This window comes from Taudactylus pleione, unplaced genomic scaffold (genome assembly GCF_031769625.1).
Source record: "Taudactylus pleione unplaced genomic scaffold, aTauple2 ptg000121l, whole genome shotgun sequence".
NCBI classification, from domain to species: Eukaryota; Metazoa; Chordata; class Amphibia; order Anura; family Myobatrachidae; genus Taudactylus; species Taudactylus pleione.
In genome coordinates this window covers 9849798-9876798 of record NW_028284523.1, presented here as the reverse complement: position 1 = coordinate 9876798, position 27001 = coordinate 9849798, and the positions used below count along the sequence as shown (strand labels likewise).

The 27001-nt window shown below is 42.8% G+C and overlaps 1 protein-coding gene across 2 annotated transcripts in view; it reads left to right on the top strand.

The window, feature by feature from the left end:
* The window catches only part of CDH23 (cadherin related 23), a 1221584-nt gene that overhangs the window by 1140226 nt on the left and 54357 nt on the right, over positions 1-27001 (top strand). For both annotated transcript variants that reach the window (XM_088472189.1, XM_088472187.1), the window contains 4 exons: positions 1842-2105; positions 15247-15408; positions 18701-18957; positions 25647-25744. In XM_088472189.1, the coding sequence (XP_088328315.1) occupies positions 1842-2105; positions 15247-15408; positions 18701-18957; positions 25647-25744 (781 nt within the window). The remainder of the gene's footprint in view (positions 1-1841; positions 2106-15246; positions 15409-18700; positions 18958-25646; positions 25745-27001) is intronic.

The following is a 27001-nucleotide window of genomic DNA, read 5'->3' as shown; positions in this document are numbered from 1 at the left end:
TAAAAATGTTGCTATGGGGCCCATACAATTCTAGTTACACCCCTAGATGGGACGATGTAATGAACAACTCCATGGTGCTAAATGCAGCATGGAACAATATATTTCATGGTTGTGCACAAGACAACCCTCTGCATAATTAAAATAGCTGCAATTGCAGTAATTTTAAATGGTGCAGACTTGCATGCATATTGCAATAGCAGTATATGCAGTGATCTGTGGCGGAACATGAATGTGCTCAGGCAAAAACAATTAGCATTTTTTTAAGGCTCCATGCTGAGTTCATAATATGACACATGGCAGTGCACCACATGACCACCAAGCAATAAAAACAGCATTCCAGTGTCTAGTAAAACTCACCTTTAAACTCACCAGTGTCTGATGTCAAAAGCGCTGCATGGAGGCTTCATAGATGGGTCTACTGGCAGAGGGTGGCGTGGAGAGCCAGAGGGTGATGGGCAGAGGGTGACAGGGAGAGGCAAAAGGTGATGGAGACAGGCAGAGGGTGATGGGGATAGGCAGAGGGTAATGAGCAAAGGATATAGGTGAGAGGTTAAGGCTCAAGGTGATGGGCAGAGAGTTACTGGGAGAGACAGAGGGTGATGGGGAGAGGCAGAAGTTGACAGTGAGAAGCAGAGGATGCCGGGCAGATTAATGGATGGTAATTTGGATATTGGGCAATGGGTGATGGGTAGAGGGTGATAGAGAAGGGCAGAGGTTGACAAGGAAAGGTAGAGGGTGATGGGCAGAGGGTGATAGGTACAGGGTGACATGGAGTGGCAGATGGTGACAGAGAGAGGGACCATGTGATGGGCAGAGGCAGGTGGTGATAAGCAGAGAGATACAGGGAGAGGCAGTGGGTGAAGGGCAGATGGTGACTTGGAGAGGCACACGTGAATGGGCAGCGGTTGATGGGGGGTGGCAGAGGTTGACTGGGAAAGGCAGTGAATGATGAGAGTAGAATGGTGATGGGCAAGTGTAATGAGAAGTGCTAGAGGGTAACGGGTGGACATTGACTTTTAGAGGCATAGGGTGACGGGTAGACATTGACTTTTTAAGGCAGATGGTGATGGGTAGAAGGTGACAGGGAGAGGCAAAGGGTGACCTTCAGTCTGGGCAGTGGCCAGTCACTACTCAAAGGACTTGAAGATGTCCTCTCCTACCACCTGCGGAATTCACAAGATCACCTCTGAGGATCTCCAATATCAGCGCTCTATGGGCAAACTTGAAGGCAGGCTGTCTGGTGGGATGAGGATTGAAGGATTTGCAGGCATCACCTGCATTACACTGCCTCCCTCCTGCTCACTTTGCCTTCCTTTGTCCTGTCATGGGAGAGAAGCTCTGAGACTCAGTGACTGAACTAGCAGTGACTAGCACTTGGAGCTGCTGCTGTTGTAGTGCAGGTCGCAGCCAGAACAACTGTGCACTGTCGCTAGTTCTGACACTGGCGCAGATGTATGTTAGGCGTATGTCACGCACACTTCCATGTTTTTAAACATTTGATTTACTTGCAGAATATGCAATTGCCATAAGACGTCAATAGAACTGCCTCATGTACAAATCTCTATATCAGGTACGAAAAAAAAAATAGCTAAAAGCTGTTAGCATCAGTGCAGCATTCACATTCATGCAATCACAAGCAGTATGTGATTGCTGGCGACCATTATTGAACCACTCAGCAGGCATTCATAAATTATACAGCCTTTTTTTGCTCTACTCCCAACTCACAATCAGGACCATAGTGTAAATCCAGCTCATTCAACATTAAAACCACCAATTAGGCCGGAAAGGGTCTTCAAAGCAGCAATGTGATTTAAACACATCTACTGTATGTTCCTCTTTAGTTGGCAATGAGAAAAACAACTTCCAACTGATCCCAGAAGGAAAATTGACTGTTCTAAAGAACTTGGACAGAGAGAAGGAACCATATTATTCTCTTATAGTGAAAGCATCTAGCAACAGAAATTGGTCAGTCAGAAAAGCAATGAGGTCTGCGGGGATTCAGACCTTTGATCCCAGCACCGACTCTACTTTGCAGGAAGTGAGGATCTATCTTGAAGACATTAATGATCAACCACCCCGATTTACAAAAACTGAGTATACTGCAGGTAAAATTTCAAGCATTCTATAATAATAAATACTGTGTTTGTGCCCTGCAATCAATGTATGCAACAATGTACAGATGTGTCCTTATACATCATTGCTGCAGTCACGCCAAACAGCCCCTCTCGGCGTGCCAGGTCCCGTCCTACTCTGCTAGCATAGGAGTTTCTTTTTGCCAAAATGTATATTAGTCACAATGCGATGCGACTAATACGCTCCAGGAGACTGTGCTGAATAATGTGATATGTGACACTTGTATATCAGTGTGCAACTGAGTCTCTGAAGCTATATACAAAGTGCTACAATGCAGCGCCTTGTGCTTCGAATACAAACTTAGTTATACAGATATATGTGTCATATATCAAATTAATCAACACAGTCTCCTTGTACGTCCTAGTACATCGCATTGTGACTAGGTGCATTTTTGCCACAAAAAAAGACATCCTGCACTAGCAGCTCACTCGCACCAGGCATCTCACACCGCGTGGTATATTGAGGCTAGATGTATGAGGACACATCTGTATTGCTGTACTGTGATTCTCCTGGAGCCTTGCACCACATCTGTGTCTATGTTTGATATATCATAGTCCGTTTATTAAATTAGCCTGTCTCAGATAATATATTATGCAGTCCACACCAGGTAGACAAGTGGTAATACAGTGGACACAAGTATATAAGTTACATCAGCAAGCAAGAGCTGACAACTTTTGGCCTGATGAGGCTCTGCTATCTCCTCTACAAACTAGCATGCATGCACGGATGGTTTGTCTAATGTTGGTATGATTTTACATTTTAATGAAATTATTATGCCAAAGAGCTGTTTTTAAAGACAGGGTTCTATGTGTGGAGCTTGTATGTTCTATATGTATTTGCATGGGTTTGCTTTGGTTATTTGGTTGGTGGCAAAAAGAACCCTAGTTTTTGTTTGGCAGTACAAACTGCAGGTTCCAATGGGGCAGGGACACAATAGGGATACGTTCAAGATCCCGCCAGCGGGGACTCCGGCATTCACAATTCGATGCCGGAATCCCAACACTTATCGGAATACCGGCGCCAGCATCCTGAATGCCAAAATCCCGAAGGCAAGTACCAGGGTTAGGGGGAGGGTTTGGGTTAGGCACTAGGGGGAGGATTGGGTTAGGTACTAAGGGGGTAGGGTTAGGTTTAGGGCGCGGGGAGGTTAGGTTTAGGCAAAAGGAGGAGGTTAGGGTTAGGCACCGGGGAGGGTAACCTGGTTGGGATGCAGGCGTCGGGATTCTGACCGATGGGATTCCAAGCACCGGCATCCTATACTCGACCCGACACAATAATAGTAAGAGTATTCTAATGACCGCTATGCAATTCAGAAGCATTCTAATGACCATTATACATTACAGAAAGTATCCTAGTAAAATATGTATCAGGGTTGCACAGCCTTCTTTGGTCCACATTGGAAGATGTACTTTAAAAAAGTTAAATTTTATTGAGTTCCCTTTAAACACACAAAATCCATATCTAAAGAATTTACTACAGGAGAAGAGGAATTCCTCTGCAGTTATGCCATTCCTCAGTTATGCCATACATCACAACATTGTTAAAATGAAGCAGCAATGGTATGCCACCAGAGGGACGCATGGTCATCCTTTGTAGTTGGTGTGGTCCCTTCACATAGGGTGCGAGCCATGCTCTTGTCCTGTAACATATTTGGTTCCTTTATCTCCATAGTAACATAAACTTCCCAGTATAATTTCACAAATCACCCCTGTAGTAACACATTCCCTTCATTATTTTAAACTCAAGATGTAGTAACCTGGCATTTATATCACCAGGTTACCAATCTGACCACTTGGATCTCCACACAACAATTGGTGCAGGAATTGTTTCGAGAAAAGGCAAGGAGAAAAAATATCCCTTCATAGTAGAATATGTAACCATTTATACACACTTACTGTAAGAAATAATTATCACAAGAACCATGAAGAATTGTTTAAGTGTAATGTAGATGTGATGCAAACTTTTATTTCTTCAAAGTCAAGAAGGCTATCTCACTAGGGTCCTGCTTCAGACTCGCTGGGTAGCAAGCGGCCACTCATTGCAGATGATCGCTAATATGCACATGCATGTAGTTCGCAGTGAGCGTGCGCAAAGTAGTGCGAGCGATCGGAATGTGCTCCCTCGCCCTGCAAAGACAGCCCAGTGGAATGAGTGACAGGAGAAGCCGTTTGTGGGTGGTAACAGGGGCAGGCCAGTAGTAACAGGGGAGTGGAGTTGCGGACGCAGGCGTGCCAGAGTGTTTCAGCGCAGTTTCTGGGGCGTGCATAATTAACAGGCAGCGTCATAGAACACGTCACCTGGTTGAATAATACACTGAAGTGATCTCAGTGCTTCCGGTATGGTACAGTCAACCGCAAGCGCTGTGGTCAGATCCGATGGAACCCGATGTACCAATGGTTGTATATATTTCCTGGAGATGACGTACGCAAGTGGGCGGCTAAAGACAGGCTGGTGGGCGTCTGTAAGCACAAAGTGATCACTCGCCAAGACATAGTGGGCATGCTTATGCCTTGCCGTGCGAGCAACTGCCTTCACGTCATTTAGCTGAATTTCCATACGCTGGGAGCGAGGGGCCGCATCTAGCGAGCTGGTCTGAATCAGGCCACAGGTGTAGTTAGTGTAACTCCCCCCATGCAATTTGTCTCCAAGTCCTGTTCCAAAAATATACAAAACAATTCTAGAATATGTGCGTATTGTGCATTATCTAATAGCCTGCGAGATGCACAGTAAACACTGTTAACTCACCGGAATCGCACCAATGCCTACATCTTACAGGCTGTTACATTAGGCCCATTGTCACAAATCTCTACACAAGATAAGTTATGAAAACTAATCTAGACATGTAGTTCCTAGTAGTTACCATGGAACGTTTTTTTGTTCATTTGGTGGTCTGCAGGACTTAACCACGGAGTAGTGATACCTTATCAGATGATGATTGACAATATGGAATACTATAATGAATAATTTAATTTATGGAACCTGGCACCAATTAGAATCAATGCCAGAACCAGCCCCCGATTATATAAAAAGCATGTGATCACAAGTACAGATGTCACAAATAAAAGGCATCATCTAGACCAGTGATTCCCAACCTCGGTCCTCAAGACACACTTACGGTCCTGGTTTTAGTGATATCCATGATTGTGCACAGATGGTTTAATCAAAATAACTGAGGTACTAATTAAGTCACCTGTGCTCAAGTATGGTTATCCCCAAAACCTGGACTGTTAGTGTGCCTTGAGGACCGTGGTTCGGAACCCCTGATCTAGACAAATGTTTTCCAAATGTGCTGCCATTGCTGCTCTGATCTTCTAGTCCTTATATTGATTGCCTGTACTTTTTTGATGAAAATACTTTTATTGTCATTAATAGAATTGGACCTACATGCTTTTAATTGTTTTTACAAAAAATTATCCCAACCTGATTTCTCCACCTTACCCCAGATTTGCACATAATCATGTATTCCTGTTTTTGAGCTTCAGCCACTGTAAAACCCCTCCACCTAGTTCATGAAGACTGTAACTTACATTTGTTATTTTTCTATAACCAAACAAACTACTGACTCCATGAACATTGTAATCTGGCTAGACATATGTATTACATTTAACCTAATGTATTAAAATGTAATCTTCCTATAGATTGTAAATTTGCAAGCAGGTACGTAAACAGTAATGTAAAAACAGTTGAACAAATGTTGAACAACATCTACAACCAGGTAAAATAAAAAAATAAAAAACATATTATTACAAATGTACTGTCTGAACATGCCTACAACTAAGAGAGGCACAAACAAAACCCTTAGAGCTATGTGTGCAAATGCGAGAAGCTTAGTAGATAAAATCTCAGAGCTAATAGCAATAATGACAAGGGATGATCTGGATATTGTAGCTATTACGGAGTCATGGTGCAATGAAAAGCACGACTGGGACATAGCTATACAGGGATACACTTTATTTAGAAAAGACAGAATGGGAAAAATTGGAGGAGGGGTAGCAATGTATGTGAAAAACAACATAAAAACTAGAGATGTGCGCCGACCTCGTGTTTTTGGCTTTGGATCTGTATCTCCTTGAGTTTTGGATCTGGATTTGGTTTTGCCCCTTGCGTGTTTTGGTTTTCCATCTGTATATTTTTATTAAATTGATAAAATCTGCTAAAATCACATAATTTTTTTTTGTTCCTACAGTATTATTAACCACAAGGTTGAGCGCAGAGGTACGACAACACTTGCAATATTACTTTATACCGAGGGTGGTTACCTCACGTACCTGAAGCCGCTCCTGTCGCAAGACAAATAGGTCTTTAAGTGCTTAGACACACAAAACACTCTAATTCTTAAGTATAATTAACCTCAATAACATTAATTTCCACTTTCCACTAGTTTCCAGTAAAATTTGACCACCTCACAGCTCACAATATTGTTTTCATCCGGTTTAGGCCCAAAATTTGCACCAAGCTATCTGACTGACTAAACTAAGAGGCAGCAGTGGGCAGTGCAAACACATTGCAGTTCAACTTCCAATATGGCACATCAGGAAACAAATGTTTTTACTATTCAAGAGGCCTGAGGGAGTTGGAGTATGTATGTTGTTGAAGGCAGGGACTGGAAGGGTTGATTGGTAGTAAATTGTATTTCATTTTTTGATTCTGAAGCAAATTTATGAGGTAGGAATGGAGGGGAGGAGGGGAGACATTTACAAAAAAAAATTCTCATTCATATCAGTGCTTGCACCAGAATAATTATTGAGTGCTATGCCTGTTGCTGATGGGAGTGGATTTTCATCCCAGAAGGACCAGGAAGACTACTAGTAGTGCTTTCAAAAAACAATTGATTGTTAAACAATCCTTTGCAAAGATTCCACTTCACTAGAAAAGCATTTCCCAACCTGTACAGGGACACTAAAAAAACTTAATTAGTGGCCTCCAAAATGCCTACCCACTGTGCACTTAACCACAGATATGTGGACAAGCTGAACAGAGCAAATGCAAGATTTAAGGTTTAAGTCTAATGGGGGGCATCCACTAGACGATTTTATCCCTGTCCAACCTCTTAACGATTTTCCCTTGAAGTTTCCCTTGAAATATGATCTTCCACTCTGAACAATTTGCAAACGATTTGCAAAAGATCTAACAATAAACTATGTTGTTTTAATCTGTGATTGAGAGCTTTCAGCTATAGTGGGCAGACAGTGGTTCATCGTTTGATCGTTCAGCGTGAACGATGTGTAAACGATGTGTAAACGATTTGTAAGCAATCAAGTGAAATTGACCTGCATGTTCAGTCGATGGAGGAGACGATCAAACGACCAGCGGGAGCGCGCATCGTACATCGTTAGAAACAATTACTGCACGATGTTCAAACGATGTTTGAACGATTATCGAATGATTATCGAACGATTCTATCATAATCGTTCAATCGTTCAACTTTATCGTCTAGTGGATACCCCCCTTTACGTTGTCGTTCTTGAGAATCCTTGAGTGCTATGCCTGCTGCTGCTAATGGGAGTGGATTTTCATCCCAGCGGACACAGATCTGAACAGATGTAAAGAGCTGTTGGTAAGCAAATTGTCAGCTCAAGTGTCACATGATGCAGTGGTGGCTTCTCCTTCAGTTTCTCCAGCAATTGCATCTGCCGAGAAAAAAACTAAACTTTCCCAAAAAAAACCCCACTGGTGATGCAGATGAGTCAACACAACCAAGTATTTTTTGTCTTGTGCCCAGGCATAAAAATGGGCTTTTCCTTATCTTGGGCAACAACTGATACATCCACTGGTGCCTAATTTACACAAACAACATCCTCATCATCAACATCAGCTACACAAATATCCTCATCCTGGTGCACTTCCACAGAAGCATCCTCGATTTCTATGTCAGCATGTTCACATGTGCTTACATCATCATAAGAGGCAAAATCACCAGTCATAAATAAAGGCCAATGCCTTAGCCTTTCCTTGCCACTTCATGTGGTGAAACTGGCATATTGCCAATTTTATGTCTTTCTGCAGCTAACTTTCCCTTTGATGTTTTCTTCTGTACCACTGTTTATTTTAGAACCCCTGACTTAAGCCATGTGTGCCCTTGGGCATCGGCTTTATTAGATGATGTAGATGGACTAATATCGTCATGACTTGTGGCACTGGCAACCGCTCCAGCACTAGCATGTGGTTCCTGCTCTCCTCTCAAGTCTTAACCAATCATTCTCCATATCAATAAACATAAATGAAGTGGGGTACAGCACACATGTCAATTTGTGACAATTTTGAATATTACACTGCGGTATCAATGACCTACAGTGTCACAAGATTTTTTATGAATAAGAAAAGAATAACACACTGCGCTGCCACTTCCAGTGTTACAAGATTAATTTATGAATAAGAATAACACACTGCGCTAACACTTAGGGCCAAATGTAATAGGGTGAGAGTTTAGAAAATGTGAGAGTTTTGCAGTAAACTCTCACATTGGTTGAGTTTTATCTTCAAAATGGGAAAACATCTGAATGAGATTTTAAATCATGAGAGTTTTTTAAGTCTAAAAAAACATGCAAGTTCGCTCTGTTACTTTGTTTTTGGACTCTATTACATTGGCAAAGTTTAAAAAGTGTCAGAAACTCTCACTTTTCTAAACTCTCACCCTATTACATTTGACCCCATGTGTCTCAAGATTAATTTATGAATAAGAATAACACACTGCACTAGCACTTAGTGTCTCAAGATTAATTATTTATGAATAAGAATAACACACTGTGCTACCACTTAGTGTCACAAGAATTTTTATGAATGAGAAAAGAATAACACTATGCGCTACCACTTAGTGTCACAAGATTATTTATGAATAAGAATAACACACTGCGCTACCACTTAGTGTCACAAGATTATTTATCAATAAGAATAACACACTGCACTACCACTTAGTGTCACAAGATTATTTATGAATAAGAAAAGAATAACACACTGCGCTGCCACTTACAGTGTCACAATATTTTTAACAAATACCCTGCTTTTCCACTAACAGTGGAAACGCAGTGTGTTCTTAAAAAATATTGTGACACTGTTAGTGGAAATGCAGTGTATTCTTAAAAAATATTGTGACACTAAGTGTCAATATTTTTTTACGAATACACTGCGTTTCCACTAACAGTGTGTCAATATTTTTTATGTATTCACTGCATTTCCACTAACAGTGTCAATATCTTTTTCTGAATGCACTGCATTTCCACTAAGTGTCACAATATTTTTTACGAATACACTGCGTTTCCACTAACATTGTCACAATATTTTTTATGAATACACTGCGTTTCCACTAACAGTGTCACAATATTTTTTACGAATACACTGCGTTTTCCACTTAGTGTGACAATATTTTTTACGAATACACTGCGTTTCCACTAACATTGTCACAATATTTTTTACGAATACACTGTGTTTAAACTAACAGTGTCACAATATTTTTACGAATACACTGCGTTTTCCACTTAGTGTCACAATATTTTTAACAAATACACTGCGTTTCCACTAACAGTGTCACAGTATTTTTTACAAATACACTGCATTTTCCACTTACACTGTGATAATATTTTTCCACTTAGTGTCATAATATTTTTTAGGAATACACTGCGTTTCCACTAACAGTGTCACAATATTTATTATACATTGCGCTACCACTTACAGTGTCACAAACAATACATGTATGAATATTACACTACAGTCTGACCGGCAGCGTCACAGTAAAAAAAAAAAAATAATATACTGTAGTACACTGGGGTACAGCACCAAAAATATATATAATTTTTGTATTAATTATATTATTAGCTTTTATTTTTTTATACACTGGGCATCCTTGGATGGACAGAGCACCCCTGGATGGACACAGCAACCCCTGGATGAACACAGCAACCCCTGGATGGACACAGAAGCCCCTATCCTTGATGGACACAGCAGCCCCTGGATGGACACAACAGACCCTGAATGGACACAGAAGCCCCTGCCCTTGATGGACACAGATGCCCCTTAATGGACACAGAAGCCACAGCCCCTGGATGGACACAGCAGCCCCTGGATGGACACAGCAGCCACTGTCCCTGGATGGACACAGCAGCCACTGTCCCTGGATGGAGACAGCAGTCCCTGCCCTGGATAGAGACAGCAACCCCTGGATGGACACAGCAGCCCCTGCCCATCCGATCACTACACTCTTTACAACCGGAGTGAAAATGGTGCCGATCGCGGGGTCCTTTATATAATCCAAAACCCACGAGAATCTGACAGCGGGACAATGACGTTTTGCCTTGTTTTGAGATCCAAGTCATGCGGGAAAATCCGAGCCTAGCTTGGTTCTCGCCTCATATCTGGAAGTTCAGGTGGAAACCAGACCCGCTCATCTATAATAAAAACTACTTCAATACAAAATATTGCAGAAAAAACTGAGGCCCTTTGGGTGACCATAGAAACAGGGGATAAGGACATTATTTCCACTGGGGTGATTTACCGACCACCAGGCCAGGGAGAGAAACTGGACACGAGCCTTTTGCAAGATATCACGAATATGACTTTAAAGGAGAGGTAATAATCATGGGAGACTTGAATCTACCAGACATAAATTGGGAGGGCTCTTTTGCAGGGACTTCCTAAATGCCTTGCAGGGAACATCCCTCAAGAAACTGGTGAAGGAGCCCACTCACAATGATGCTATACTAGACGACATACTCACAAATGGTAATAGGATATCAGATGTAAGTGTTGGAGAGAACCTAGGATCCAGTGACCATCAAGCAGTATGGTTTAGTATAAAGACAGGCTTCGACTCATGCCACACAAAAAAAAGGTGTTAGATTTTAGAAAGTCTGATTTTGCAGAGATGGGGATATGTGTAAGCAATTCATTGGCAGATTGGAGGAACTTGGAAGGAGTGCAGGAGAGGTGGGAAAAATTAAAAAGTGTAATACTGAAAGCAACAGATCTTTGTATAAAAAGGGTTACGAATGGCACATGGAAAAGGAAGCCAGTATGTTTCACAAATGAAGTATCAGATAGTGTGAAAGCAAAAAAAGAGGGCTTTTAGGACATATAAGCAGACTCAGGATAATGAAGACAAAGAGATGTATCTTGTCAGAAGGAAGGAGGCCAAGAATGTGATCAGATGTGCAAAGGCACAGGCTGAAGAGTTAATGGCCCAGTCAGGAAGTAAAGGGGCCAAACTTTTTTTAAGTATATAAATGAAAGAAGAAAATCAAATGGTGGAATAATAAGACAGACAATGAGGGTCTTGTGGAGGGGGAAAAAGGCCATAGCAGATCATCTAAATGGTTATATTTGCTCGGTATTAACTACAGAAGGAGAGGGAAAGGGGCCACAGTTAAGCTGCAAGGATACCAATGAGGTAGATATAAATATACTTACTTAGAGGAAAAGGTCCTAAGAGAACTGACAAAACTGAAAGTGGACAACTCAAGGAAACTAAAAGAGCTTAAAGGGTTGCTGGTAACAAAATTAACCAAATTTTCTACTTCAGGGTCCATAGAAGGTCCACAAGAAACCTTGGGGTATAGGTGATGGCGAATATATCCGGGCACCACGCAGTTAACTTTTTCTCCAAGGATGCAATGGGCCTCCCTCTATACCCCGCCCCCGGGCGGAGGCTCCTCAGTTTCGTTTGGTGCCTGGCCGGAGTCGGGTTACTGTATCGCAGTGGGGCTGTTACTACAGCCCCTGAAAATTTGGCAGCTTTGTAAGGTGGCCACATGGTCTTCTGCCCAGACCTTTTTGTTGTATTATGCCTTTGATACCTTTGCCACTCAGGATGCTTCCTTCGTGCAGTGGATTCTCCTTTCTGCACAGGAGCGATCCCGCCCTTGTGGGTACTGCTTTGGGAATCCCCAAGGTTTCCTGTGGACCTTCTATGGACCCTGATGTAGAAAACTAGAGATATGGTAAGAATTTACCTTTGTTATCTCTTTTTCTATGAGGCCCATAGGGTCCACAGGGTGCCTACCCGACACACATGTGCTTCAGATGGGCTTCGCTCTGTTCACCGGTTTCTGTCTCCTTCTGTGTGAGAATGTGATTGTAGTGTGTTCCAGACTTTCTTCTCTCTCTTTTATCCTCCTCCGGCCTTTGGCTTGCTACGTAACTGAGGAGCCCCCGGCCCGGGGGTGGGGTATAGAGGGAGGCCCCGTTGCATTCTGGGAAACAATTTTAACTGCGTGGTGCCCGAATGTCTTAGCCATCACCTATACCCCAAGGTTTCCTTTTGACCCTATGGACCACATAGAAAAAGAGATAATAAAGGTAAGTTCTTACCATATCTCTAGTTATTCAACCAGTCTCTAGCTACAGGAGTAACTCCAGAGGACTGGAAAAGAGCAAATGACTACCCACTGCACAAAAGTGGAAGCAAGGAAAAGGAAAAGGAAAAGTAACTACTGGCCAGTGAGCCTTACATCAGTAGTAGGGAACATAATGGAATCACTTTTAAAATAAAAACTTGTGGAGCATCTCAAATCCAACAATTTACAGGATCCCAAGCAGCATTGGTTTACTTGGGGAAGATCATTCCAAACAAATCTTATTGATTTTTTTTGGACTGGGTGACTAAAGTTATAGATCAAGGGGGGGGCCGCAGATGTAGCTTATCTTATCTTTAGTAAGGCTTTTAACACGGTTCCACATCGCAGACTGATAAATAAACTTGAAAACTTGGGACTGGATTTTAAGATGGTTAAATGGATAAGAACTTGGTTGCAGAGAGTTGTAGTAAATGGAGTGCAGTCTCAGGAGGGAATTGTGACAAGTGGTGTACCCCAAGGTTCTGTACTTGGACCAGTGCTTTTTAATATCTTTGTTGGTGACATTGCAAATGATATTAAAGGGAAAGTATGCCTTTTTGCAGATGACACAGTAATATGCAACAGGGTAGACACACCTGGAGGGGGTATGACACATGACGGAGAATCTAGAACATGACAACTACAGTTTAATGCAAAAAAATGCAAAATTATGCACTTGGGTCTCAAGAACTGAAAAGCTAAATATAGTATTGAGGGTACTCTAATGGAAACTACAATGGAGGAAAGGAATCTAGGAGTCACTATTTCAGGTGACTTAAAGGCAGGTAAGCATTGCAACAAAGCAATGAGAAAGGCAAGTCATATGCTTGGTTGCATAGGGACAGGAATCAGTAGCAGGAAGAAATAAGTAAAAATGCCACTGTATAGGTCATTGGTACGGCCTCATCTAGAATACTGTGTTCAGTTCTGGAGGCCACATCTCCAGAAGGATATAAATACATTAGAGACACTACAAAGAAGGGCAACTAAAATGGTGCATGGCCTACAGCACAAAGCTTACCAGGAAAGACTAAGAGATCTCAATATGTATAGTCTGGAGCAGAGAAGGGAAGGGGGGGACATGATGGAAACTTTCAAATATATCATGGATTTTAACAAGGTGCAGGAGGGAAACATTCTTCAAAAGACGAGAAGTACTAGAACACGAGGACATGCACTGAAACTGGAGGGAGGTAGATTCAAAGGAAATTTGATGAAAGAGTACTTCACAGAAAGGGTAGAAGACAAGTGGAATAGTCTCCCATCAGAGGTGGTAGAGGCTAAGACAGAAGAACAATTTAAACATGCTTGGGATAGGCATTAGAATTTCCTTTCAAAGAACTGATAATCACATAGGGTTGAGGTTACCAAAAGGTAAAAAAGGGCAGACTAGATGGACCAAGTGGTTCTTATCTGCTGTAAAATTCTGTTTCATTGTAATATTGTCTGTTTGCTAATATGCAGAGTTGTTTTATTATTTCACAATAGTAAAGCGCATTGGTATATGCTGATGCTATATAAGTAACTGTTAATAAATAAATAATGATATTTATTAATACATTTATTTTACTACTGTTAGCAGCATTTAGAATAGTAACTAGTCATTATATTGAGCATTATTTGTTAATGATAATAAAATATATTTTATAACTAGATTTGTGTCCATATTAAGTCCATGACATTATATTATATCACTGTGCATTGCATTAGTTAGCGGTAGTAGTTGACTATAACAATTTATTAATGAGGCTCATTAATTAAATGCATTAACTAAAATGTATTATTTGGAAAGGCATTTAAAATAAATTGAGTCTTTAAAAAATATTTGGGGAGATGTATGATGTGGTGCTGTGTGCTTTAGCAGTATTTGCGCATCTTATGTGCTGCAGTGTGTGCCAAATGTCGGAGCCTCTATGCCTCCGACATCCGTCATTATTGGCACTGCTATCTACAAGATAGCGTGCCGATATGCCAGGCAATGCATGAATGGTAGTGGCAATGACCGTTTCAACAGCTGAAGCTATCATTGCCCTACCACCACAGCAAAGACGGTCCCTAGCTGTGGTGGCTGCTGGGCTCCGGGCTGCACGTCAGATCTTGTGATGCTTGTGAGATTTCGCACATGCCCAGTGGCGTCGGCCAGGAGGTAAGACACAGCGCCTCGGCCCTAGGCTGATACGATGTGGGCTCTGCCAAGGATCGCTGGAAGTGGGAGTTTTAGCTCCCCCACTCAGGCAGACAAGATGTTCATACATCTCGTCGGTACTGCTTCCTGCTTCACCTCAGTAAAGAGGCGAAGGAGGAAGACTTATAACAGCACAATCCATGCTACTATAATACATTTCCCCAATGTGCACTTGATATTTATATTTGTGCATACATATATTAATTATCATCATGGTGTTTAGGTTTGTTTGGATCTTTATTATATTGACTTAAGATGACACTGATGGTTTTGTTCATTTTCAAGTTGAGGTGCGTTTCGTGGAATTTCAACTTCATTTTTTCAATAGATGTGTCTATTGTGATTTTTTACATTTTTTGTAGTGGATAAAAACATTTTTTTTCAGAAATTATCTTAATAAATAAATTCAGACAACTGGACTTATAAGTACAGTATTGATTGATTGTAACAGCAGATTCATTTTTATATATTATTATATAGTAATTTTTACTTTTTTGGTTAATTATATTGAAGGATGACTTGTAGCAGTCTATTGTGTTGCTATATTGTTTTTCATATTAAGCTTTTCAGTTTTACTTATTTGTATTGTTATTTTATTTTCAGGTGTTGCAACTGACGCCAAAGTGGGCTCTGAACTCATAAAAGTTTTAGCACTTGATGCTGATGTGGGAAACAACAGCCTTGTGTTCTATAATATCCTGGGCATTCACTACATCAAACTCAACTCAAATTATTCAGAAGAGGTGAAAACTATTTTTGTCATTGGTAAGGGTATTCATTTATTTATAGATACTTCTTGCATTCACAGAACCATAGAAAGCCTGTAGCATATGGCAAAAATACATTTATTAGAAAAATTAATTAATGGCAGAAGCTCCCTTTGCTTGCAATAGTTTTGCATACCTTGCTTAAGCCAGAGAGTGTTACATTTTCAGGTTGAACGTACAGAAAGTATTCTATATGTTTGGTCTGCAAGAATAGAGTTACAGTACATGAATTTTGTGAAAACTACTTATTAATAATAAACTCTCTATAAGCTACCTTCTTCACACACTTATAACTAAAAACTTACCTAATGGATAAAAAACTATGAAAATAGAAATGGGCACTGGTTAATAAATATTCTTTACTTGTTTGATTGGTTTACCAAACTGTTATGGCACCCCCCACAATGTGGATCTGTGTCCTAACCAACTACAAAAGAAAGAAAAATGGGAGCGCCTGTACGCAGCTGCTGGTTAGAAAAAATATTGATAAAATTGATTTCAACAATTAAACCACAATTCATTTTCTATAAAATCAGGGTAGGCAGGTGGATCTAAAAATATAAATATATACGTACTGTCCGACCTACAGTGCCGTGGTTTCATCAGAGGGTCCTTACTTGTGATGACTTTGTGTAAAGCCAGACCCGTGCAATTGTATTTGTTTGTGGCCATAAGTTATTGTGATATATGTATGTATTTATATTTTTAGATCCACGTGCCTACCCTGATTTTATAGAGAATAATTGTGGTCTAATTGTTGAAATACATTTTACCAATATTGTTCTAACCAGTAGCTTTGTTTTTTTTTTCATCTAATAGATGAAAATATAAAGAACCAGAGGGATTATAAATGAAGGTTCAATTTATTTTGACAACCAAATTGTCATTGAATTATCATTTTCTTTGATAATAATAAAGACTGGTGATTAGTTAATATGATGGCAGACAATTGAACGGATGACAAAACAAGACCAACCTAAATTCCTGCAACCAAACATTAGTGTTCAACTCTCCAGCAATCAATAACACACCCATGTGTTACTGCCTGGGAGGGACATTTTAATTGGCTATCAAATAACATAAGGAGAGCGCACCCAGTAATAAATCTCATAACTCAAACCATACAGCCATTCTCCCGCTGCCACCATAAATGACATAGAACAACACAACAAGGGAGGGAGGGTGGTAATTCCAGAAAAAAAGATGGAGAGCTGCCAGTCAACAGCTTCTCATAACCAAACTGTAACTCGCTGCTCTCACCACCATTGGTACCTAACTTTTCAGTCACGTATTCAGGGTGTAAACTTAAATCATTGACCAAAAGTCTTAATGGGGGCCTAGTTCAAATTTGCTTAGGGTTTAGTTATGCTCAGCCAGATCCCTGGCTTGCTCTCAATTCACACAGACCTTCGGCATAAAAGATGCACCTCCTTTTATAAATGTTACCCTTTCAGTAATTTGCTAAAATGTTGCACACTGCATTGAGTCAGTAATCGCTTTAATAGAATAAGTTCAATTTATACTAATACAATAAATGTATGATTGAGTCACTACATGTTTACTTAATATCAATAAATCCCTTTTTTAAAGTTCGTATGTGGAGAAGAATGTAATTATTGTACAATTTCCCAGGTAGTTCGGCCACTATGGCACACTGTAGTCCACATATCACTCCATAATTCAAGATTTCCCCCAAGCTGCCCCCACCATTGGAACGATCCCCCCCTAGGTCCATCAGACTGTCCCCTACCCTGCATTGCTTCATGCGGGTGCTGAAAACCCACCTGTTCTTAAAAGCATAGCCGTCCTCCACTTACCCATGTCACCATGTAGTCTACCTCTTAATTCCCATTACACTGGCTCACTCCTTATGTATTCCCTCTGTCTCCCCCTCCCTTGTAAGCTCCATGCACAGAGCCTTCCTCCCTCCTATTCTCATCGCCTACTTCTCTTGCACACCTGCTTCACATCCTCCTTGGGCTCTCTGCCCATCTGCCCCTGGACCCCAATCATCTATTTTTGTTTCATCAAGCGAACTAGACCTGTCATTTCCACCCCTGCTGACTGCTACAGGTTTCAGCTGACGCTGTACTTTTTAGTTGCACACATTGCATCAGTGACTGTGTGGAGATTTGTAGTGCTATTTGTACTGTACTGTTTTACCCTGTATTGTCTTATTGTTTTGCTCTCTGTACGGTGCTGTGGAACACTTGTGGCACTCTATAAATAAAATGTAATAGTAATAATAAAAGCTGTTAAGTTATCTCTGCATCCCAAACAATATGGCCATTCGCTCTCTAGTTTCTTGAAAGGCTCAGGGCAAAGGCCACCTCAATGTGAATGTATGCATATGAGAGACTTTATAAGAAGAGATGCATATAAAACATATCTGCTGTGGACTTATGGATGTATGTAGGCAAGTTTTCTATTTTTCATAAATAGGAATAAATCAATATAGTATATCTTAGTAGAAAACCAGCCTCCTCTTATTCCATCTGGGTGTTGTGCTCACTGAAATTTGAAAACAGGATTCCCATTGAAAAAGTACAGGTAGCTAGAACGTTAAGGCTTTTGTGATGCAGCAAATAGAGTGTATCCAGGTCTCTCATGGACACGTGCTGTGGCTGAGTCTCAGTGGACATCCTGATATGTGCTTTTTTTAGATACAGGTCATTATCCAAATGTTGCAACAGTGACACTGGAGTTATAATTTAGTAGAAAGCTTACTAAATTTTTGTTTTATTAATATGGGAACTGTGAATGATCAAAAGTAAACTGTAGTTGCAAACATGAAAACCCTGAAATTGTAGTTGTACTGCTACTACTAGTACCACCACCACTACCACCCAAAGTTGATACTGATGCAAAAAAGAAATCCTATTTTTCATAGAATGATCCTAACCTATCCATGGCCTTATTGTTCGTCATGGGACAGATATTATAGCTATAATGCCCAGTGTCCAGGGTATCTGTTTTTTTACTGAAGATTTTACCTGAAGATTTAGCTTACTCTTACATACTGCAATTCCCTACCTATATGTTAGGTAATGTACCTAGCTTGTTTCATGAGGTTCCCTATAACATGTTTTCATGATGGAGATAATCTGGAACTATAGTTCACACTCAGGCTACTAAGAAACAAGTAAAGTAACAGATTGAAATTAAAGTCTAAAATTTCTGGTATTCTCCTATGTGCCACACTAACAGCAAGATTCCAACACAAAACCTCAAGATCATCAATGTAGTGTACAGTTGTTGTTTTAGACATTTTATTCTTTCTGTTGTGACAGGTAATGTTGATGGTATTATTCGGACCTTTGACCTATTTACTGCATACAATCCTGGTTATTTTGTGGTGGACATCATGGCTTCGGACCTGGCTGGACACAATGACACTGCTGTCGTTGGTATATACATTTTACGAGATGACCAACGTTTAAAGATAGTAATAAACGAGATCCCGGATAGAGTACGTGAATTTGAGGAGGAATTTATACGCTTGTTATCTAATATTACAGGAGCCATTGTTAATACAGATGATGTACAGGTAATGATGAGAAGAGAGTGCTGTTTCTATTATACAGATACAATAGACACATGCCTAGGGTAACAGGAGAAGCATAGAAATGGTTTTATATTATGTTGTATATTCACTTTTTCACACATTTGTTTTTCAGCATATCCTGATCAAAATAGAGTAGTCTGTTTTGTGCAAAATTTGTCATGTCTAGTGTGTACCGACCTCGTTAGTGACTGGACCTGGCAGGGTGCCAGCATCGGCAAGTGCATGCACACTTGCCAATGCCAGCAGCGATGAAGCAACGGCAGGGGCCATGCTGCATTTGGCAGCATGGCCCTCACTAACTATGTCGCCCAGCGATGTCGCTGACGACGCGTGCATTGCCAGTGACATAACGGGTTCACACTGGCCGATGTGCCCAATATGTCGCTCCAATCCGCCGGATCGGATGACATATTGCTTTGGGGGCGGGATGCAACAACCTGAGAAATGCGGTCAAATTCCCAAAATGTGGGTTTGACCGCATTTCTCATATGCACCAAGCTCCGGAATGTGATGCACTCTGGGGCATGGTTGCGGTGGGTAATGCCATCTTCCTGATGAGGCTTCTATCGGGAGACTGCTGTGAGAGGGATCCAATCGGATCCCTCCCAGCACCCCCCACGGAGCAGTCCTTTGCAATGCTGTCATACATACCGGCGTTACCAATGTTGCCATGCATGCGAAGGGTGGCGGGATGAATCGCATCCCACCAGCGATACGTCATGCATCCCACCCATAGTGCACCTTGCATTACAGTAAAGAGAATTGTAAATTTCTTCTTCGGGGTCCATGGGGTCCACAGCCATCACATTGGGGTTTATGGATTCATCCAGGCACCAAACAGTTAATAAGAGCTCTCAACTCCCAGGATGCACTAGGTCCTCCCCCATATACCCCGCCCCTGGTCACAGGGCGTCAGTATACTGTTTGGTGCGAGAAGGCACCGTACTAGCAGTGGGACTGCAGGGCAGTCCCGAAGTTCAAGTTCTACCGGAAGGCAGGGGCACGTGTTCCCTTATAGATAACCACGCGTCAAGCAGACGCACGGGTCCCTGCTTCATCAAACCCCGCCGGTGCCGCAATGCTAGTCGCGGCTAGTGATTTCGGCAGGGGCTCTACTCTGGACCGGGACAGGGTGCAGGTAAGTGGGATCGTGGTCGGCCGCCGACGCCGCGGTCATAAGCGGTCCGTCCTCTGGCTTAGAGACTGGCCGGAGGATTGCTGTGTGGGCAGCCAGTCACTGGGTCTGCTTTCACAGACCACCGGGATATAATATTTGACAGCCACGGGGGGAGGGGGGTTTGGCGGCAGCCATGTCAGCTGCCGGGTGGTTCATACAGCATTGGGGAGGCACGCTTCCCCTGCGGCCCCTCCCCCAACCCGAACTACGGCTCTCCTGAGGTCCCAATTTTGGATTGCTCCACCCAGCCTTCCTATTTAAGTCAGCTACAGACCACTCTCAGTGCTCTCTATGACTGTTGCTCAGGAAGCATTGGGTCAGTCTCCCTGTATACTTCTCCTTTGGGATCATTTATACAGAAGCTCCATATATGCTACTAGGCTTTGCTAATTATAGTGCATGGGAGCCTAAACAAATTGCATAGACCCTGCTAAGTATATATGCATTATTTTGTGACCTGTTGAAACTGTGTCTATGTATTGTTTACATTTCATTACTGTTTCTCTCCCTGCAGCCGGTGTGTGGGGTGGGGTCACATGTATATATAGATTTAGACTTTAAAATATGTCAGAAGATTCTGAAAGACAGGTGGCTGAGGCCCCTCTTTTGATATCATGTGTAGCCTGTAAGGCAGGCTTGTCCTCTCAGGACTTTGTGCAAAATGGCTTATGTGTCCGTTGTTTTAGAGAGTCTCCACAGCAATCAAATTTGCCGCCATCGGGTCAGGAACCTCCTTGGGCTGCTTTTTCCCAGATCATGGCCCAGGTGGCTGAAAGATTGGCAGTTCCAGCTGCTCCGGGGATGAGAGTTCAGCAGCCATTGCAGCCAGCTGCCTCCTATGTTGCCATCTTGGATGGATATGTATGCACATGGGCAAGCAGGCCCTTCGTCGTCTTTGACTTTTCAGCAGCCGCCTCAGATAGCCAAACCAGTACAGCCAAAAGCTAGAAGACGTTTGGCTACACAGGCAAATCAGGACACAGATTCTGGTTTGTCTTCCGAGAAGGATGAAGTATCCTCTCAGGGGTCTCTCTCCATGGAAGAGGGGGATCTTTTTCCAGTGGCTGATGTCCCATTCTTAATTAGGGCGGTCAAAGCAGTTTTGAATATCGAGGAGGCAGAGCCTATACATAAGAAGGCTTCGGTGTTTAAGCACCAGAGGGTGGTCAAAGCAGAGTTTCCCGGGTCGGAGCATTTATCGGAACTTTTGGGCGAAGCTTGGAAAGCTCTGGACAAAAGGTTCCATGTGGCTAAAAAGATTTCGGCTTTATATCTGTTTTCTTCTCAGCAGTGTTCTAAATGGGAGGTTCCACCATCAGTGGATACGCATGTGGTACATTTAATGAAGTCTTCCACTTTACCAGTACCTTCAGCCTGTTCCCTTAAACATCCTATGGATAAGAGGCTGGAAGGTTGCCTTAAGACGATTTTTTCAATCTCAGGGGCAGCTACCCGGCCGGCAATGGCTACAGCCTGGGTGGCTAGAGCCATAGAAGAATGGATGAAGGCTTTGGCCGAATCCTTGCCTGAGTTGTCTAAAGAACAGCAGGATAAAGTTTCCTATGTGAAGGAGGCTTCTTCTTACCTTGGAGAGGCAGCTCTAGATGCGGGGATATTGTCCGCCAGAGCTTCAGCAGCTTCTGTAGTCGCTCGTAGAGCATTATGGTTAAGAGATTGGAAGGCTGATTCGGGGTCCAAGAGGGCCTTAGAGTCTCTACCCTTCAGAAGTGGAGTCCTTTTCAGCTCAGAATTAGACAAAATTGTAGCCTCGGTGGCAGCCTCCACGGCTGAAGGGTTACCCTCAGCATCAGGTCCTAGACAAAGGTCTTCTTCCTTTCGTACCTTTCGGCCTCAGGGGAAGGTCAGAGGTCAGCCCTTTGGTAGAGCAAGTGTTGGTAGAAAACCATCACTTAAAAAGCCCTGGCAAACTAAACGCCCGGGTTCCAAGCCTCAGGATAAACCCGTGGCCTGATAGGATGGGCCTCCCCCTGGGGGATCCCAGGGTAGGAGGCCGACTTCTTTGGTTTTCAAACATCTGGCATCTCACAACAACAGATGCTTGGGTTTGGGAAGTCGTTTCCCAGGGTTATGCACTAACGTTTTGGAGAAGTCCGCCCCAAAGGTTTTTTCCGTACCCCAGCCTGTGGGGTCAGTGAAAGCGTTGGCTATACAGCAAGCTGTTCACTCCCTGCTAAAGACAGGGGTGATCAACTGAGTGCCACAGGAACAGGTTCAAAATGGGTTTTATTCCAACATGTTTCTGGTTCGGAAGCCAAATGGGTCTTTCTGACCAATTCTAAATCTAAGGGACCTCAATACGTTCATACGAGTACCCAAGTTTCATATGGAGACACTGAAGTCAATATTATTAGCCTTGGAGCCAGGGGACTTCATGGAATCCCTCGATATTCAAGACGCTTATTTACATGTGCCCATTGTGGTATCCATTGAACAGTTTCTGTGGTTTGCAGTAGGGCAGGACCATTTTCAGTTTCAGGCATTACCGTTCGGCCTGTCCACAGCCCCTCAGGTTATTACCAAAGTCATGGCGGTGACAATGGTAGCCCTCAGGCGCCAGGGCATCAGAGTTTTTCCTTACTTATATGATCTCCTTCTGCTAGGGCAATCGCCGCAGGAGTTGATGAGGCATCTTGAGGTGACAATCTCTTGTTTACAGAGGCATGGTTGGATTGTGAACTGGAAGAAATCCTTCCTTCAACCAGCACAACAGGTGGTGCACTTAGGAGCACGACTGGACTCGGTAAAGCAGAGATTGTATTTACCGGAAGAGAAGATTGCGGTCCTACAGGGGCGCATACGCAATCTTTTACACAACAGACGAGTATCAGTGCATGCGGCCATGCGAGTGCTGGGGTCAATGGTATCCACCTTCAGCATGGTGCAATATGCACAGTTCCACTATCGGCCGTTGCAACGGTGGGCTCTCTCACGCTGGAACAGGAAATATCGGTCAATAAAATCTCAGAAGATCTACCTCTCCCCAGAGGTCAGGTTGTCCCTGTCTTGGTGGTTACGGACAGACCACCTCAACCAGGGTCGGCCGTTTTGGATATCGGATTGGACTCTCCTCTCCACCGATGCTAGTCTTCGGGGTTGGGGAGCAGTGTCTTCCAGGGAAGATGGACAAGGACAGAAAGTTGTCTGCCCATAAATGTACTGGAACTGAGGGCAGTTTTCAGGGCATTGGTACAAGCACAGTATGTTGTGCACGGCAAGCCGGTGCAAGTACAGTCTGACAATGTTACCACAGTACCTTACCTAAATCGGCAGGGGGGCACCCGAAGTCGGGGAGCCATGGCAGAAGTGTCAAGGATCCTAGTATGGGCAGAACGTCATCTTCCTGCGATAACGGCAGTTTTTGTACCAGGGGTACAAAATGTGGAAGCAGACTTTCTAAGTTGGCAGGACATAGACGCGGGGGAGTGGGCTCTCCACCAGCAGGTATTCCAGGTCTTGGTGGAGATAGACCTTATGGCCTCAACTCGCAACCACAAGGTCCCCAGGTATGGGTCCAGGACCAGGGACCCATGGGCAGACTTCACAGATGCTTTGTCAGTAAGGTGGAAGTTCGGGCTGGCGTATCTTATTCTGCCTCTAGCTCTTCTTCCCAGGGTGGTCAGAAAACTCAAACAAGAAGACACCATGGTGATATTGATAGCCCCTACTTGGCCCAGGCGCCATTGATTTACCGATCTACAAAACCTCTCAGTGGACACGCCTTGGCCACTTCCTCTCAGGCGAGATCTGCTGCTACAGGGTCCCTGCTGTTATCCGGATCTCCCCCGGTTAGCTTTGACGGCGTGGCTCTTGAAGCCTCCATTTTAAGAGCCAAAGGGTTGTCAGAGCTAGTAATAAAGACCATGTTGAGGGTACGAAAGCCTTCTTTGGCCCAGGTTTTCTATAGGGTTTGGCATTCTTTTTTTCAGTGGTGTAAACTGAGAAAATATGATCCTAGTGTGTTTAGGATCTCCCAAGTACTCGCTTTTTTCCAGTCAGGGTTAGAGTGGGGTCTTCGTCTGGCCTCCCTAAGAGTGCAGGCTTCTGCGCTTGGAGTTTGGTTCCAGGGTTGCTTTGTTGCCTGATGTAAAAACCTTTTTTCAGGGAGTTTTGAGGGTGCAGCCTCCATTTGTTCCTCCGGTAGCACCATGGGACTTGTCTTTAGTTCTTAAAGCTTTACAGGCTTCCCCCTTTGAGACATTGGAGTCGGTAGATCTCAAATGGTTAACAGCAAAAACAATTTTTCTTTTGGCCATCGCTTCTGCTCTTAGGGTGTCCGACCTGGCAGCCTTGTCAGTTCGCTCTCCTTTTCTAGTTTTCCATCAGGATAGAGCGGTGCTGCGGACCCGAGCAGGATATCTCCCTAAGGTGGTATCACGATTTCATATAAACGAAGAAATTGTGGTCCCAGCTTTTCATGTGTCAGGGCTGTCCTTAGGTGAGGCTTCCCTGGATGTTGTGCGTGCTTTACGTATTTACGTGAGGTGCACCAGCAAATTGAGGAAGTCTGATTCTCTTTTTGTTCTTTATGGCTGCCATAAGCGGGGATGGCTGGCCAATAAGCAGACTTTAGCAAGATGGCTCCGTATGACCATATCACAGGCATATACTCAGGTGGGTTGTAGGGTGCAAGACTCGATCAGGGCGCACTCTACGCGGTCTGTCGGTCCTTCATGGGCAGCCCGCTGGGGAGCGTCTGCGGAACAATTGTGTAAGGCAGCCACGTGGTCGTCTGTCCACACCTTTATAAAATATTATGCATTTGACACCTTTGCCTCTCAGGATGCCTCCTTTGGGCGCAGGATCCTCCTTTCTTCCGAGACACAGGAGCATTCCCGCCCTTAGGGGTACTGCTTGGGTATATCCCCAATGTGATGGCTGTGGACCCCATGGACCCCGAAGAAGAAAATAGGAGTTATGGTATGACATACCTTTGTTAACTCCTTTTCTTCGAGGTCTATGGGGTCCACAGGACACCCACCCTAATGCACCTAGTGTTAATGGGTAGTTTTGTTGTATCTCTTAAGTGTTTCCCTCGTTGTGAGAGAATGTCTAGAGAACATATGTCCTTCCTTCTTACCTCTTTTTTGCCTTCTCTTGGTGGGCTTTGTGACAAACTGATGCCCTGTGACCAAGGGCGGGGTATATGGGGGAGGACCTAGTGCATCCTGGCAGCTGAGAGCTTGGATTAACTGTTTGGTGCCTGGATGAATCCATAAAGCCCAATGTGATGGCTGTGGACCCCATGAACTTCAAAGAAAAGGAGTTAACAAAGGTATGTCATGCCATAACTCCTATTTTGAGTGTGTCCAGTAGGTCAATTAATTAATTTACTTATTTTAGTTTTTACTAGAAGCAAAATGTTTTTGTGGAATATGATGGAAAAAAATAGTAAACTCTCAAAATGTAGGCTCTGGGGATTTATTGTTACTTACTGTATGCTAACCACAAATGTATTTCTTTGTTTGTTCTGAAGTTCCACGTAGACAAGAAAGGCAGAGTGAACTTTGCACAAACTGACATGCTGATTCATGTGGTGAATCGTGACACCAACAGAATTCTTGATGTGGAACGGTAAGCACCCTGTATAAGTTTTGTACTACTGGCTTCTACAGATATAAACTACGTAACCCTATGGAGTCTGCAGCCACTGGGCATATTTTCAGGTCACTAGTTGTTTACTTGAGGCTGTTCAAAGGTTTTCATTAGGACATGTATTATTTAATTCACATTACTATAGGATAGCAGAGCTACAAAAAATAAAAAATCACTAATATTGATTTCAGTTAATTTTCTCCTATAGTATGATTTGTTAAGAAAATTATTTTTTTACCAGAACTATTGTCAGTTAATCATTTCCATGTAGTTATTAATTGATAATAAAAATTATCAAATATTAAAATATGTCATAAGCATATGCGAGTCATAAATGACTCATAACCAAAGAGCCAATCATGTATGCCTTGATAAATAATGACAATATATTCACCTAGTGACTCCAATTACTGACAGATTTCAATAGTAGATAAAGAACCATATATTATTATGTGATGGTTACTACTGGTTTCGCAAATTTGGAGCCCACCTGCTTTGTGACCGAGTGCGAATAAACCAGATATGGTCCAGAGACTCAAGGGGGTAGATTTACTAAGAATCGAGTTTGGGTGAGTTTGCAAACCCACGTGAGTTTAGGCATTTTTTTTTATCTCACAAATTTAATAAAGACAAACTCAAGTGAGCATGGAAGTGGGTTCTCTCTTTTCACTGTTAAAACTCACCATCGGCCAAACTAGGAAGTACTTTACATGAAAAAGATGCAACTCGCAAATTTACTAAGAATCGAGTTTCCAATCTCATGTGGCAAACTCACTGTGAAATAGAAGTTTTAAACACTCACCTCCTGAGCTGCGAGTTTGGCAGAAACATACACAGATCTGTGTGATTTGTGTATGTTTCTGTTTGTATACCTGATATAAAGTGTTTAAAAAAAAATGACATAGGGTACACCCCCAAAAGCCTAGCCAGCCCCGGACTTGCTAGCCAGTCCTGGTTCCTAAAATTACGGGGAACAAAATGAGTAGGGTTCCCCGTATTTTAGGTGCCAGCACAAGGCTGCAGGGGCAGTCCTGGTTTTAAGTATAGGGAAAAAAAATGCGTAGGGGTCCCCCTATAATTAAAACCACCACCAGACCCAAAATGACTGGGGTGTAATGCCACAGCCCGGAGACCTATATACCAGGTCTCCAGGGCCAAGCATTCTCACCCCAAGTCGCTCAGACGAAGCCGGGGATCTCAGGGGAGGTGGGGATCCCCCAAAAAGGGGTCCCCCCT